Source organism: Hetaerina americana, unplaced genomic scaffold (assembly GCF_022747635.1).
Source record: "Hetaerina americana unplaced genomic scaffold, ioHetAmer1.1.p SCAF_2, whole genome shotgun sequence".
In the NCBI taxonomy this organism is placed as follows: Eukaryota; Metazoa; Arthropoda; class Insecta; order Odonata; family Calopterygidae; genus Hetaerina; species Hetaerina americana.
The window spans coordinates 61,683,724-61,700,867 of record NW_027286763.1 but is presented as its reverse complement, the minus strand read 5'-3'; the positions used below and the strand labels follow the sequence as shown (position 1 = coordinate 61,700,867).

General features: G+C 37.4%; 1 protein-coding gene across 1 annotated transcript; it reads right to left on the bottom strand.

Annotated features, from left to right (window-relative positions):
• Window positions 1-1,946: 1,946 nt before the first annotated feature.
• On the bottom strand, window positions 1,947-16,637 carry LOC139688113 (solute carrier family 22 member 7-like). The gene is made up of 6 exons (XM_071585541.1): window positions 16,321-16,637; window positions 14,306-14,424; window positions 11,732-11,894; window positions 9,577-9,734; window positions 8,065-8,165; window positions 1,947-1,982 (listed from the first exon to the last, which is right to left on the bottom strand). Exons 1-6 carry the CDS (start codon window positions 16,635-16,637, stop codon window positions 1,947-1,949), a joined length of 894 nt encoding a protein of 297 aa, XP_071441642.1.
• Window positions 16,638-17,144: the final 507 nt, after the last annotated feature.

The window sequence follows — 17,144 nt, the reverse complement described above, 5'->3', positions numbered from 1 at the left end:
ATGATATAGCATTTATGTTCCATTTTTAATTCCGTGGATTCATCTTCCGAACACAAATTAATTCATGTCTAATGTTTTCCCCAGATTTTAATTAGCCAGTACATTTAACCAATTAAATATATCAGGTTAATTTTATTGTACCTTGAATTAAAATTTTATACCGGAAAAGATCATGAAAAATTAAAGAAAATCGTAAATCATCAGATAAAAAAGAACGTGTCAATATATAATTTCATAACTTTGTAATAATTTGTGTGCTTTAAAGATGAAAATGTAGACATTGCCTGCTGGAAAAGCAGCTATCGATATAAGGGCACTTTTATAGGAAATATAACAAAGTCTATTATCAGAGTAATAATGCACAAAATCCTATGTTATAAAGTGTATTAAGATAGGTTTCTGAAATTCTGTGAAAATATTCCGAATTATAGTTGCCTTTTTGGTAATTTTTTTCTCTAAAATTTAAAGCATCTCTTTCGCATTCGGCTACTTTAATACAGATTTCAAATACCTATTTGCCACATGGGCTTCCATTTCATAGAATAATATTTCAGGAAGAACGAAATATAAATGATTTGATTGGGTGATTAAGAAGGTTTTCTTTAATTCCATGGAAGTAATTTTTGTAAGAACTCCCAATTTCCATGAAAGTTAGACTTCCGCATTAATTTAAATGGATAAATTTCATTGCCCCTGCAGCCAAACTCTCGCGAACGCTTATTCTCATAAAGCATTTCCGGCCCCAGTATGTAAGACAAATGGGTTATTTAAGTTGCTATGTTAATGAACGATAATTTTCATTATTCTCTTTTGAGATTTTTTATTGCACCTGGAGGGGTTTAAGGTCAGCGCATGCTAGCTATTTGCAACCTGAAGTTTATGTATTGGGCTTTACTCTGGATGACGGCGAAGAGAACGGCACAGGCGATGGCCGAAAGGATGAAAAACACGGACTGCGTCCACCGCCTGCCGATGTTATCAGTACACCACATAGCCACCACATTAGCTGGCAGCTCAACGAGCGACTGGAAGAAGTAGTTGAGGAAGGGGTTTCCGGACATGTTCCCCGCGTTAAGAATCAGCGAATAATACGACATAGAGTTGATTCCCCTGAAATAAGAATGTTTTCCATAGAATTTGATAGGAAGCGGAAATCCACGAGCAAGCAAGCCCAAATAATGTGACCCATTTTGTTATGCCAAAATTATTTAGTTACTGAAGCTATTGGAAGCAAGTATTCAGCAGGTTTAAATATCCTTCACCTGTCATAAAACCATCAAAAAGTTTGATGTCTACAAATAATCACATTGATCAAAAGTATATATATATATATATATATATATATATTTATATATTTATAAAAATATATAGATATTTATTCATATATACACATATACTTTTCATTTATATTTATATATGTACGTATATATACATATTTTTTCTATATAATATAAAGTTAAGTGTTAAGTTAGAGCCTTTAATTGCCTTTTAAAAAATTTAATCTCCACTTCAAGTCCATTCATTTAACTTTATATAGGCAGAGAATTACATTTTTGAGGAATTAGTAGTGAAAATTTTAAAGCTATAATGTGATATAGGAAGTTCTATAAAGATTTAAAGGCAAACATTTACGTGAAATCTCAATAATATAGGTTGTTCACCTTTTAAAAAGGTTGATACCCTATATTATTACAGGTTAAGGGCAAGCATTAATGCGAAATAAATGCAGGTGTATAAATGAGGCAATTTCTTACCAGGAGAGGAAGATGAGAAAGGTATAACCAGCCAATCTTTTACTCGAAAATAAACTAGCTATCCCGAAAGTTTTTTCCTTTCCACATCTGCTTGCAGTTTCCTTCAACATAGCTAAGGCGTTTGAAGGCAGCTTTGTGCCATTTACCGCCGCTATATCACCAAGTATTTTGTAAGCCTCTTCAGGTCTCCCTCTAGCCATGAGCCACCTTGGGGATTCGGGCACCATCCTGTGAATGAAATAAATAATTTAATTACAGTTGCCTATAAACACAGAGATCGTACATTCTATTTGGGCAATATTTATCAAGCTGAAAAAGAAGGAAAATCAATCTCCAGTGGTTCCTAACTCAGGGCGATATTCGCGTGTATTCCAATCAAATTGTTGAAAGGCAGAATTATATGAACAGTTAAATCACATCAAAAGAAACAACAGTAATAAATACATTTAGAACCAAGGGCATCTTCATAGGGCATTTTCTATGAATTAATAGAATGTATTGATTTTTCCATATGGCTAAGAGCTAGAGTAGTAATGGTGTTGGTAAACTTAAAGAAACTAGTTATAGAAAGAAGACTTTTAAAATTAAAAATATTTGGGATCTTAGACCTAACTTGTTTTCAAACCTTCCACGAAATTAGTAGAAATATTATTATCTTCGTGGAATTTTTTGAAAGGATGAATAACTTTTATCACGCCTTTTTTTATTTAGCCTCATTTCAATGTTGACTTTGATGCATTCACCTTATTTGTGACGCTTACTACACCAATTTCGTTCTTCAAATCTTCGAGTTTCCCACCCTGATATGTGCCTTAATAGGAAATTTTATTCGAATCTGAATTCTTTACCCATTATTTGTTGAGGTATTCACTTTTTCAATTTTCGTCGAAGCCACATGAAAGCACAATTTGACTAAATGACTAACGTTATCCTTTAAATCCTCTCATGAATTTTTTTTATCATCAATTAACCTTTATTACCAATAATCCAATTAACTTTAATAAGTACGAATACTTAGTTGAGTGACGACTCACCTACATATTTGTAATTATTCATAACACGAAGTTAACAAGGATATCTTGTATATCACTTCCTCCAGTCGGCAAATTAACTACTCATTACGTACTCATGTACTCAGGTATTTTTTTCAGCCGTTGATAATGTAGTTAAAACGTGCTTTAGCCGAACAGGCTGAAAAATGACTGCAATAAAAATATTTATTCGTCTTTATTCCTGTTAATACAATAAGTAAATTTCTGTTCCATTTCCCTTAAACTCAAAAGCGACAACTATCGAATTGTTAATCGAATGGGAGACGCCTTGAAAATTTTATCAGGACTCATGTTTTTATTAATTACAAATATTTACTTGTCCCTTGATATTTTATCAGATGCAAGATGAATCAAGTGCTTGTTAAACATCATCTAAATATATTAGGTTTCCAAAGTAGGTCTCGGCATCATCTTGATATTAACAATTCTATTCAACATCATTCATACGAAACAATATCATGGTAGGTTAGGCTTGTGTCAATAATATAGGAGAAATATAAGAACAAATTTATATATAACATAACCTAATTCCTTAAAAACTGGTAGTTAATACGTTAGTTATAAAAAACTATTCAGTCTTCATAATGTACTTGACCCTCCCCGGACTACAACCTTGACGTGGTTGAGGGCTTGTACGTTCCGAAGACCCCTAGAGCTGTACTGGCAGAGTAATAATAATTGCTCCTGGTAGAGGAGATAACTTCAGGCGTCACTTTGTGAAAACGATACATATTGCAAAAGAAACACTTGGTTTTTCCACATAAAATATTTATTCACGACCTAGGTTTCGACGCTCAGCGTCATCTTCAGGTGCCTGAAGATGACGCTGAGCGTCGAAACCTAGGTCGTGAATAAATATTTTATGTGGAAAAACCAAGTGTTTCTTTTGCAATATGCTCCTGGTAGGGTCACCCATGCCAGATAGTCGAAGGTTAGGAGCCGGACAAAAGTTAGTCCACGCAGCGCCTAGCGTATGTTCCTCAGCGAGGCGGCTGCAATGGCGTCTGACCCCAGAGGGGCGGCCAGTAAGTGATGGTGTCACGTTAAAAATACTATTGAGGAAGGCAACGGGAAACCACCTCAATTATCATTCCAAAGATTTACATGATGGACAATACAGAGATTTTGTATCCTGGCAATTACGGGGCTCGCCCCAATCGGCCGTGTCGTGCCCGGCTCCGGGGGAGGCAAGGCTTCCGCAGTCGTCATCCCACGAAACCCTTGCAAGGGAAAACCAGCAGCAGCAGGACAGAAGACGCAGGGGAAGGAGACCAAATTAGTTAGAATAGGAACGTGGAATGTTTGGACAATGATGAGGACAGGAAAACTGGAAAATATCAATCGAGAAATGAAAAGAGGAAAAATAGCTATTTTAGGTCTATGCGAGGTGAAATGGATAGATAGCGGGGATTACTGGAGTGATGAGTACAGATTAATATACAGCGGCGGGGACGAGAGCCAACGAGGGGTTGCCATAGTATTAAATAAAGAGGTAGGAGGATGCATAGTCAACATAGATCAGGTAACGGATATATTATTAATAGTAGAGATAAAAGCAGAACCGAAGAACTTGGTTATTATTCAGGTATACATGCCACCGAGCAACCATAAGGAAGAAGAATTCGATAGGTTATACGATCAGTTAGAGGACATAATCGCGTGTGTTCCTGCAGGGAAACATATGATAGTGATGGGGCATTGGAATGCGTCGGTAGGCGAAGGAAAAGATGGTGATGAGGTCGGGTACTACGGTTTAGGCACGAGGAATGACCGCGGGGTGAAAGCAGTTGAGTTCTGCAGGAGACAGGGGTTAGTCATCACCAACACTTGGTTTAGACACCACAAAAGACGCAGGTATATATGGAAAATGCCAGGTGACTCAGAAAGGTATCAGCCAGATTATATCCTGGTTAGACACAAGTTTAGGAACAGTGTGATAAATTCGCACAGCTCCCCGGGAGCGGATGCGGACTCTAACCACAATTCAGTTGTTATGAAATGTAGCGTCCGTTTCAAAAAGATAAGGCAGGGGCGGCGAGTTAGAAAATGGAATGTATAAGCAATAAATGGTTTGAGAAGGAAGGAATACAGACAGGTGGGAGAGAAAATCATGGAGGATGGTAAAGAGCTAAGTACTATCGAAGAAAACTAGGAAAGTTTCAAGAAAGGGTTGTCTTAAGCCGCAAAAGACACCATTGGAACCGTTAACGGTAAAAGGACTAAGAAACCATGGATCACGAATGAGATGATTACAAAGATGGATGAGCGGAGAAAATGGAAGAATGTAAATACAGAATTAGACAAAATGAAGTACAAAGAATTAAACAATAAATTAAGGCGGGCAACAAATAAAGCAAAAGGAGCTTGGTGGAAGACGCAGTGCGAGGATATGGAAAGTCTGCAGAGGAAGGGTGAAATCGGTGCGCTGTACAGCAAAGTTAAATTCTTATCGGGAAGTAAGAAAGGGAGATGTATGCTAACAGTTAGCGATAAGGCGGGTATGGTATAAGTTGACACAGGAAAGATCCAAGAGAGATGGAAGGAGTATATAGAAGAACTGTATAGTAAAGAGCTTAGACCAACAAAGTTAGACATTGAAAAAGAATACGACGTAGCGGGAGATAACTTAGGCCCAAGCATACTAGACGATGAGGTAGAAAGGGCATTAAGGGAGATGAAACTAAATAAGGCCGTGGGGTGGATAACGTTCCCGCAGAACTATTGAAATGTTTAGGAAAATTTAGGAGGAAGAGGCTATATGGGCTCATTCGCAGTATTTATGAGGATGGAATCTGGCCGGAAGACTTCGTGAGATCAGTTTTAGTTCCTATTCTGAAAAAGGTGAAGGCTACTTCATGTGAGGACTACAGGACAATAAGTTTGATATCCCACGTAGCTAAAGTTGTTCTCAGAGTCAGAAACAAAAGGATAGAGAGTAGGGCAAATGATTACTTAGGGGATGATCAGTTTGGGTTTAGGAAGGGGAGAGGTACGCGTGATGCCATTGCAGTAATGAGATAATTAATTGAGAGGAATATAGAATACAACCAGTAGGTATTTGCCTGTTTCGTAGATTTCGAAAAAGCGTTTGATAGAGTGAATTGGGAAAAACTAATGAGTATTCTACAGAAAATAGGAATACATTGGAGGGAAATGAGGCTCATCCGCAACCTGTACATGTCTCATACTGCACAGGTGCGAGTGGGGAACGGGGAGTCCGGATGGGCAGAGTTAGGAAGAGGTGTAAGGCAGGGTTGCCCATTATCACCGTTGCTATTCCACCTGTATGCAGAGGAAAGCATTAAAGAGGCATGGGAAGAACTGGAGGTAGGAATGAAAGTGGGCGGGGAATTCGTAAAATCAGTTAGGTTTGCTGATGACCAAGCTCTAGTTTGTCAGTCAGCCAAGGGGCTGCAAGCATTGCTTAGGGAATTGGAAATTCAGTGCGACAGGTATGGGATGAGAATCAATATTAATAAAACAAAGGTTATGCGATTTTCTAGAAAGAAAAAGGCTAAGCAAAACATTAATATAGGAGGGCAAAAACTAGAGCAGATTGAACAGTTTTCGTATCTCGGTAGTGTTTTGGACCAACACGGTCATAGTAGTGGGGACGTAAGGAGAAGAATTGCGCTAGGCAAAGAGGCTTTCACAAGTAGGAGGGAGTTGATGACAGGAACGTTGAGTCGGGATGTTCATAAAAGACTCGTAAAAAACTTTGATATGGAGCTTAGCTATGTACGGCGCGGAAACGAGGTCATTGAAGCAGGAGGATAGACGTAGACTGGAGGCTTTTGAAATGTGGGTTTGGAGAAAAATGGAGAAGGTGAAATGGACAGAGAAGAAAACAAACGAGGAAGTACTTGGTATGGTAGGTGAAGAGAGAGGTTTGTTGGGAGAAATCCTATGGAGGCAGGAAAAATGGATGAAGGGGGTTTTGACCGGCAGTGGGATGTTGAGGACTGTAATTTAGGGGAGAATGTTAGGTAAACGAGGAAAGGGAAGGAACAGGATAGGGATGTTGGACGGGATGAAGGGAGGAAGAACGTACTCAGAGCTGAAGAGGGACCTGATGGAGAGTAGGATGTTGTGTTGTGTTTTGCTAGGGGTCACAAATTATTTTAAAAAGTAATGATGTCCATCCAAAAACCTACCTTAACCGGTAGTTTACCTTATAAAAAAATGTACTTGAATTTTTGATGTTTTTCCATATATCGTTGGAAAATATAATATGCATAGAAACGTTGAAGGGATGAAATGATTGAAAGGTATCGGACTGTTTGGATACTGGTGAAAATCCTTGGATTGGTACCAAAAACGTTTGATGAATAATAGCAGTAAAAGTGTATCGTGTCTCTCCTGCTGGTGAAATAGTTCTGCGCCCATAAAGTCATAACTCACGGCCATTTTCTTTTCTGTTCTCCTACCTTCTGTTTCTTTACTAATAAGTTTTCAATATTTTACACAAATGACAGTTAGTGGTGACTTAGGCCCAGGATAACTCTGGTATAATCGTTGGGAACCATCAGAAAACTTTATGCATATTGCTCAGCATGCCGTATGAATGATTTATTTTTATATTTAAAAGAAGATCACGCTTACGTTTGCGAAATTTAATAATTAAATACAATTTAATATGTTTAAAACAATTATAAAATTGATTTAATGAATTTAACTTGTTTACCGTGGGTAGGACCGTGACCTGAAAAGCTGATCGTATTAGTAATTAGATGACTTGATAAACTGAGGGTATATTTCTAATAATTTTCTCGTCAAAGAGTATAAATATTTCTACCAAAGGTTCTGCACGCTATGTTTCTATGGAGAGAAAGACAAGAAAATTTCTGGGTTAAAAAAATTGGCCAACAATCTCTGAAAGATAATTTTTTTCTATATTGTTGAATTTCACAACACTTTGTAAGAAAGGCAATTTTAATTTTTTGAAATTATGGATTTCGTAGCTTTACCAAATTTTTATATTAAAATAAAGCAAAAAATATGTCTTTTCAGCATTGTTTCACTTCATTTATAACTCATCTGAATACTAAGTAGAAAATAGAATGAGGCTATCCTGTAAATTACCAATTCATACGCTCTTTGTTACTAGGAATGTGCGATATAAAAACATAAGTTGATCAAAGAAATTAGTTCTGCTGATCGACAGAAATGAATAGCCTGAGAGATACTTACTTGATAAGTATAAGAAAGGTTATCACGGGAAGAGTTGTTGCGACTAAAAGTATGACCCAATCTCTCACAGCCCATGCCACAAGTGGTGTCAGACTAAATCCCAGGGTCCAACCTACACACTGAAGCATATTGATTCTTGAGCGATATTTCTTGTTACAAAACTCGGTACCTGAAAAGAAAAAAATTCTTAAAACCAATAATAACTAGCGTCAATTACCTAGTGATAAGCTGTAAAACGTGTCCTTTTTAAAAACCTGAATCCCGTTCATCGTTCTTCTGCTTTTTATCTCTATCCCACCCACACCGTACTCTTGAATCCCCAGCATTGCAGTCTTATCTCCTGAAGTCTCCACTGTGCTCTACCTTCTACGCAGGTAAATGGATCACACCCCTTAACATTAGTGTCAATATTTTCCGTGATTCCTTCAGGCGGGTGACAACAAACGCATTATAGCGCGGTAGAATACGCTGTGCAAGGATATGGAAAGTTAAGAATGAATTGGTGTACTCTGTGGAAAGGTGAAAGGACTTCTATCAAATCTGTGCAAGCAATCAAAGATAGATCAAGAAAATTAGTAATTTAACCAGCGTTCAAGAGAAGGGAAGGAATGTATAAAGGTACTAATCTAATATGTATGGTAAATACATAGAAAGATCATAATTCATTGATGAGGATGGCTTACTCGATGGCGAGATTGAAAAGGCTTTGGAATCAAATAAGGCACTGAAAAGTAGAAGTCACTCCTGCGAAACTACTAAGTGTTTAAAAAACGCGGGCAAGGGAGTTAATAGGGTCTAATTCATAGAATGTAAGAGGGATGAATTTTGCCAGAAGATTTCATCAGACTAGTATTAGTTCCTACGACTAAAAAGGGGAAGAGAGTTTTTTTTTATGAGAACTACTGAAGAATAAGTCGGATATCTCACACAACCCAAAGGGTACTCAGGATTATTAATAAAAGAATGTAGAGCAGGGCAAATGATAACATAGGGAATTAACAATTTGAGTTCAGATAAAGGTTCTTTGAAACTGGGCGATAGGCATAAATTGGAGGGTATTGAAATAAGGCCGTCGTGAAGTAGGATGGCAAAGATTAAGTGGTTTGAAAGAGAAACAAACGAGAAAGTGCTAGGCGGGGCGTGGGAGGTGAGAAGATTGTTGGAAGAAATACAAAGATGGCAGAAAAGATGAATGCAGAACATTTTGATTTGGCAGTGGGTTGTTGAAGGCAGTGATGGGAGAAAATATTAGGCTAACAAGAATGAAACAAGTATAATGATGCTAGACATCATAAAGGGTGGAAGGAAGTATGCGGACTAGAATAGGGCTTTAATGTAATGATGGCTGTTAGATTGTCTTACAAGGAAATTTAAAGTAATTGTCGCTGTACCGTTTGGTAGCTTGTGTCCTACCTTAACCGATAGATTACAGATAATAATAAAAATATACAAATATATACACACATACATATATATATATAAGTATTATATAATATATATATATATATATATATATATATATATATATAGTTGACGTTTCATCGGATAAGCCTTCATCAGAATGCTTACATTATCCTTACCAATAGCCAGAGGTGACAGAAATATGGGCAGGAAACCGGTGCTGGCGAGAAATATACAAATGGCGAAGAGCGGATAGATTCCGGAACAGAGGACGGCAGCCATACGACCAAGCACCAGCAGTGGTATCGATGCAATGAACACTTTCTTGCGCCCAATCCTAACGCAAAATGAGTTAGTGCTTATTTTTAGTCACGCACAGGTGCGGGGCATATGAATCATGATCTAAGTTTAATGCAAGTAGACCTCGTTGACGACACTAATAGATTGATTCATTAATCTCAAAGCAGAATTGAAACACGATAGTTTAAGTCCAAACAATAGTACTCAGTAATCATCTGCGTTAAATTCATAATTTGTTACTCATAATTATGAATGTTTAATTGGTGTATAAAGGAGGCATAGGTTTCGTTAACCCATTCACGGCTAATTGTACGTATTGGTTTAATACGTAATACATTTGAATTAATAAAACTTCAAACTTCAAATCATCATCTTAACAATTAGTTAGTTGGAAATTATTAATTTTCATGCTCTATGGAAATATTTATTAAGAAATGTTGATCATATTCATTTTGAGTGCTTAATTAATTTGCTTCAACGAAGAGAAAATTTGAAACTAGACTACAAATATACAGGTATACAAATTTATTCATCAAAAGCTCATCCTTAATTATAAGGTGATCTAAAAAAATAATTGGTTCTATCATTTTACTTAAATTTAATGTGGTAATTTCATCATGGAAATACTACCTTGATCAAAAAGTTCCCGGAATAACCACCGTGTGGCGCTCCCATCGTTCCGATTTGAGTTCTGTTTTTTTTTTTGTTAAATTGGTACATCTGTTGTTGATATTCCCTTTAAATCTTAGTGTCATAACTTGACATTTGCAAAAGTTACGTAGCCAAGAGTACATCTATCTCTGTGTGTGTTGGCGATTTTTTACAATTTCAGAAATGGATTTAAATTTGCAACAACGAACTTGTATTAAATTTTGCGTAAAAAACGGATTTAGTGGCGCACGGACGTTGGAAATGTTGGAAAAGTGTTTCGGCAACGATTCTCTAAAAAAAACGGTCGTTTACCAGTGGCACGAGCGGTTCAGAAGTGGTCGTGAGTCAATCGAAGATGATGAACGCAGTGGCAGACCATCGACATCGAAAGTCGGTGAAAAAATTGATAAAGTAAAAGAAATGTTGGTCAATAACCGCAAATTAACCATCAGAGAAATAGCGGAGGACTTGAACATTGCCTATGGATCCGCCCAAGACATTGTGGTTAATGATTTGGGTTTCCGTCGTGTAGCATGCCAAAAGACCTCAATTTCATGCAAAAAAGAGACCGTGTTGACGTCGCAAAAGACATGATTTGCGAGGCTGAATCCGATCCCACATTCATCAAAAGGATCATTACTGGAGACGAGACGTGGGTTTATGAGTACGACACGCAATCCAGACATCAGGCAAGTGAATGGCGTTCACCAAATGAGCCGAGACCAAAAAAACCACGTCGTTTTCAGTCAAAAAAGAAGGCAATGCTGACGGTTTTCATGGATTACAACGGTGTAGTGCATCATGAATTTTTGCCAGAAGGCCAGACAGTAAACAAAGAGTATTATTTGGGCGTTATGAGACGTTTGCGTGAAGCAATTCGCCGAAAGAGACCAGAAATGTGGGCAGAAAACTCGTGGATTTTGCACCATGATAACGCACCGTCGCACAGTGCTATCATTATTCGTAATTTTTTGACGAAAAATGCAACAAATACCATCCAACAGCCACCGAATTCACCTGATTTGGCTCCCTGTGACTTCTTTCTGTTCAATCGAGTTAAAAAACCATTACGGGGAACGCGTTTTAGCAGCCGAGAGGAAGTAATGGAAAAATCGCAGGAAGCACTGATGGACATACCGAAAACCGAATATAAAAAATGTTTCGAGGATTGGATCAAGCGCTGGCATAAGTGTGTTGCAGTCGATGGGGATTACTTTGAAGGGGACAATATAGATTTAGATGAATAAACTTGTATTTTTAATTTTCTGAATAAATTCCGGGAAATTTTTGATCAAGGTAGTATACTATGTTTACAAGAGTATACTCTTTGATTAATTATGTGATTCAGAGTGTAAAGGAATATTCTTTCTTTGCGGAACTCACCTGTCACCCAGCTGGCCAAACACAAAAGCACCAACTACATCCCCAATCTTCGCGTACATGAAAATATTTGTTACTCTGAGTTCATTCTCACACACCCAATCGTTGTCCGAAGGAGTAGTTCTGACGTACCAAGTCTTGTCATATTCCCAGCCATACTGACAACCTATATTGAAAAGTCAAAGAAAGAAGATGGCAGTTAAAGGATTAGTTCAAATATAGTATATCGAAGTAAGCATTGGCTGAAATGAAAGAACTATGCGATAGCAGTACTTGTAAATTCGTTGGCATTTACAAAATTTAAAATCAATTCTCGTGTAATTTGAAAACGCCGATATTCTAGTTTATAGATGGAGCTCCAATGAACTGGTTCCTAAATATGATCCACACATTTTGAAATTGAATACTAACAATTTGACTTTTCCTCCTAGAAATGTGGAAATTTTTCTATGCGGAAAATCCAAGTTGTTTATTATTAAGTTCAATATGAAGATTTTCCAACCAAGTCACGCCAGAAACTGTTTTAACTACACATTTATTCTAAATAGAGTAACTTCTGCTTACTTCAACTTGATGTCTTGAAATAATATTTAACATTATCATAAACGTTTAATGTTCAATGGCTCTACCTCGGGCTTTAACAGTAGAAATTTTTAGTAAATTTTATAGCGAACATGTTTATATCAACAACAGAGCTCATTTTGATTCTACAAAGGCATCTAAACATAAACATTGCGTTCTTGCTTCAAATAAGTTGATCTAACTCCAATATAATGGCTAGTTTACCATCCGCTAAAGTAATTGGGTGGGTATTACAGGGCCAAACAACGCGTTACAGCTGTTTCCTCTATGAATATGAGGTATGTCCAAAAAACACGCGAACTGAGGCCATTAAAACTTTATTTTGCAAAATTTAGTCCAGATCGATTTTTTCTCCGTCATAGTACTCTCCAATCGTTGCTATGCACTTGTTACAACTTCTTTTCCACTGTTTAAAGCACCCTTGGAAGTCCTCGGCAGTTGGACTTTTTAGTTTTCTCGTTCTTTCTTGCTTTGTTCTATCCACATCTTCCGATTGATGTCGCCTCATCACATTTTTGCATTTTGGGAATATGAAAAAGTCACAGGGGTCGAGATCTGGCGTATAAGGAGGTTAATCAAGGATGGTGATTGAATTTTTTGCCTGAAACTGGCGAACAATCAATGCTGAATGTGCAGGTGCATTGTTATGGTGAAGGATCCATCCATCGCCTTGAGTCAAATTTGGTCGCACATGACGCATGCGATCTCTCAGACGCTTGAGAACCGTGAGGTAGAACTCAGCATTTACTGTTTGTCCTTCACGAAGAAATTCATGATGAACAACGCCTTCGACATCAAAGGAAACCAGGAGCGTGATTTTGATGTTCGATCGGCTTTTTCTTGATATTTTGGTTCGAGGTTCATCTTTTGCTTGATCCACTTGAAAACGGATGTTTTCTACAGTGCATTATCACCGTAAACAGCTGTCAATATTTCAGTAATTTCTTGATAACTTTTAACGCACTACAACAAAAACTTGATGTTGATTCGTTGCTCCGTGATTTCGCCAATTTCCATTTCTAAATACAGCAAAAACAAAGACAACAGAAACTAACATGACTGGCACCAAACGCACAGCTCGACGATCCGCCAAGTACAGACGGCTCATTGGGTCTCAGGCAACTAGCGCCGCTAGTGGGCGGGGCTATAGTCCGCGTCGTGGCCGCCAGATTGCACCAGTTCGAGTATGTGTTGGATAGACTTCGTATTTGTTCATAAAATGGACTTTTATTGGGTTAGTAATTTAAATTACAGATTTAGGTGCGATGTTGTGGAACTGTTCCATAATAACAGGGGCAAACACTTTTGCATTTTTCCACTTGATATCATTATTAAGTGAAAAACTGCAAAAGTTTTTGTCTCTGTTTGTATGATTGGCAATTAATACAAAGTATCCACTCCTTACTTAATTTCCAAGATCATCAATATACCCATAATATCTTAGGCCTAATTAGCGTATTACAAATTCATGTAACAGATTCAGGCGAGATATGGTGGAAGTTCGTCATTATGAGAGAAAACAAATTTGCACTGCTCCACAGATTTATTGGTAATGTCTAACGCGTTCCGGTTCAAAGGTCTGAAGATGGTCACAGATAAGGACGGAACATGCATATTGGTATTTCTCATTGCGTATTACAGTGACAATGTTTGAATTATAGATGTATTGCGTGTGGTTGTAGGCAAAGATCAATGAAATACTCACCGCTTTTTCCATAATTACATTATTGCCTCTACTCTCTTTGTATTATAATATTTATATTAATATAATTAATTAATAATGACTATTGTACAAATCTTCATATTGGATTATTGCCATTTGAAAACCAGAAAGTGACAACGATTCCTGCTGTTTTCCCGATTAGTTTTCGTGCAATATAATGAAACGGTTTGCCTGTTGAAAATATGTAACTAGATCATTCGGTGGCTATACACAGTGTTTTTGGCGTTTAACTCAACGAATTCGAAGAAAGACGGAATGACTAAAATACTTGCCTATTATTTCTTTATGAGCCACAGTTTGATTGAATAAATGCTCCATGGTTATGTCTTCCACAGTTACGTTAAACATTTTGCATTTGCTATAGGCCATCTCCCCTTTGGTGCCTTTTTCTCTGAAATAATAATAGATTCGATGAATTCGTTGATTACACAAATTTTAAATATATTTTGACTATTTTGGTGCATTTTTCTCATAAGATAAATTAATATTTCTATAAAAATTTCTTTATGCATTAGATTCATTTGTTTGGTATGGTTTCAATATGCATGTACTGGAATCTTAGAATAATCTTTCGAGAATTCAACCGCAAGCGAATGTAAAATATGCATGGAGAAGAATAAATTTCAAAAGTGCGTTTTTGAATGAATTACCTGATTCATTTATGAAATCTAAAAAAATTATATGAATATTAAAATATACTTTACTGCTTAACGTTTGATTTCTATCAAGGCCCATTTGAAGTCAGCATTTATTAAGATCGTCCGAAATTACGTGCTTGTATTGGAAGTTAGTGATTGCAAATTATTCCAGTTTTATTGTAAATATCCAAATTTGGGAGAATATTTGAGACCCCCCCCCCCTCAATCATTCTACAGCGTCTTCGTCTATACTCTAAATGTATTTAGAGTATAGAAGATTCATATTAGCGCTGTCATTCATTTATGCCACATCCGGTTAGTATAGCCCTTTTAATCGACGCACTGAACCATCAGCGAAGATAGTTACTAATTTTTGTGTGACGTAGATAATATTCGACTTCCCTTGCTATCTAGGAAGTGTGTATTTATACGTGTAGATGCGAGTGTAAGAGTATCTCGTACACGTCGCACTGCCAAAGTGATTAATAACATGGTCCTTATTTATTTAAAATAGAGTCAACCGCCACTAATGGATGTTCTAGGTGTTTAAAATGACACTTGATAATTAATGAAAACAAAATGTTAAAATTATGATGAATACTCGATTATTGCCAATTAAATTCATCATTCTCTTTAAATCTCTCGATTCTTGATCCGTACAATTACGTTGCACATGACATTGAAGACCCAGGTCATCGGTCGTAGATGTTACATCCGAGATCATTTTGATGCATGTCTGTATGAGTCATTGTCTCATTTTTTGATAACGAATTAGATTCCTTGCCCTAATAATTCGGAAAGATTTGTATATGCAAGTGACGATCAAAAGGAAAACTTTAAAAGGCAATATAGACGGATGTGTGTTGGATTTTTATGTTTGTAAATTAGTGTGGAATGAAGGGAAATATCGTAAGGAAATCGCATTCAGAATAAGTTATAATAATTCTTCTGTTATAATTTGAAATCTTTATTAAATGGTTGGCCTAGAATATGATTTATTTGAATATTTTTAGGAAGATTTACATGTATCTAATATTATTATTTAAAGAAAGTGCAAGAAAACCGCTTGACAACAAAAAGGGGTTGGGAGTTAATACGTAAGGCACCACGATTTACGGCGTTGTAAAACTATCGATTTTATTGCAAAAATTTCAAACTACACATTAGCCATGCCAGGATATATTGTCTAAGTATTGAATTCCCTTTTAGAGCACGAATCTATAGGAATAAAAGCTTGTACGTTGAATCTCTTAACACTTTAGGACAATAATTTCTTATTCTTTTTAAGAGCAACTCTGTATATTTGAGTACATCGGCACACGAAACAACAATCTAATTCCGCAACACCTCTTATATCGGAAATCCAAAAGCTCAGCAAATAATGCGTGATCATTTTGACCAATTTTTTTCACGTGGGCCACACCCTTATAGGAAATCTGGCTCCATTCCCAGTCTGGTTTTAGAGCCCAACCTTGGCCCACCACTGCGGGATCACGCGTGAGAGAGATGGTGAAGTAAGGAGTGGGACCTGGGGGAACGGAGGCCTTCCTCGACCAGGGCTAATCATTCTGGGCTTGCGAGTGCCGAGATGGGCCAACGAAGGTCGCCTCCACCTTCGGCCGACCTCAGCCACCGACGAGAAACCGCACCTGGGCAGGGTCAGCTCCTTCCATCGGTCCCCGCTGATATTCGATTCCAAGGCGCCCGGGACGTAGCACCAGTGCTCGGGGACGGTCATCGCCATCACGTAGTTGAGGGAGGACATGGAAACAATGACGCTGAGGCCGAAGTTGAAAATGGCGTTGAACCGTGTCTGGAATTTCCCGTGGCTACCGACGGCCTCCAGGAGAATGTCGAAGGCGTCCAGAATTTCACCGCCGTCATACTTCTCGTCTCCAGTCACGGCTCTCCCTTCCGCCGTCAGCAGTCGGTTTGTCGTCTCTGGCTCCATGGATGACGCGTCCATTACCGCTTTTTTTAGGGGTGGTGGCTCGTCAAGCCCTCCAGCCTGTTGAGTATTCTTTTCTCCCAAAGATCAGCGAGCTGTGAAGGAAGGTCAACCATTTCAATGAGCATGGCGGAAAAGGGCACGCAGGGAATCATGAATTGGCGGAAAAGAGCTTGCTGAAACAATAAATTATGACTTTTATTCTCTTCTCGTTCTTAAATTGACAATCAAAGTATTTTCGATGAAATTTCTCTCTTACAGGGTAATTTATTGGTAGAATCATAAATGAGATTACAAATAAATAGGTTGTAACCTTATAGTTCACTGAAAATATAACCAATGTTACTTAAAATTTAATACTAATTCTATTGTAAGTAAACAAAAACTTCATTATATTTTGATTAAATAAATAAATATATTAATTGTTTAAAATTGCCTTTATTATATTAATTATTTATGCCTCCTAAGTCTATCGGAGGTACTCATAAATATGTACATATATATAAACATATATACTCGTGTTTA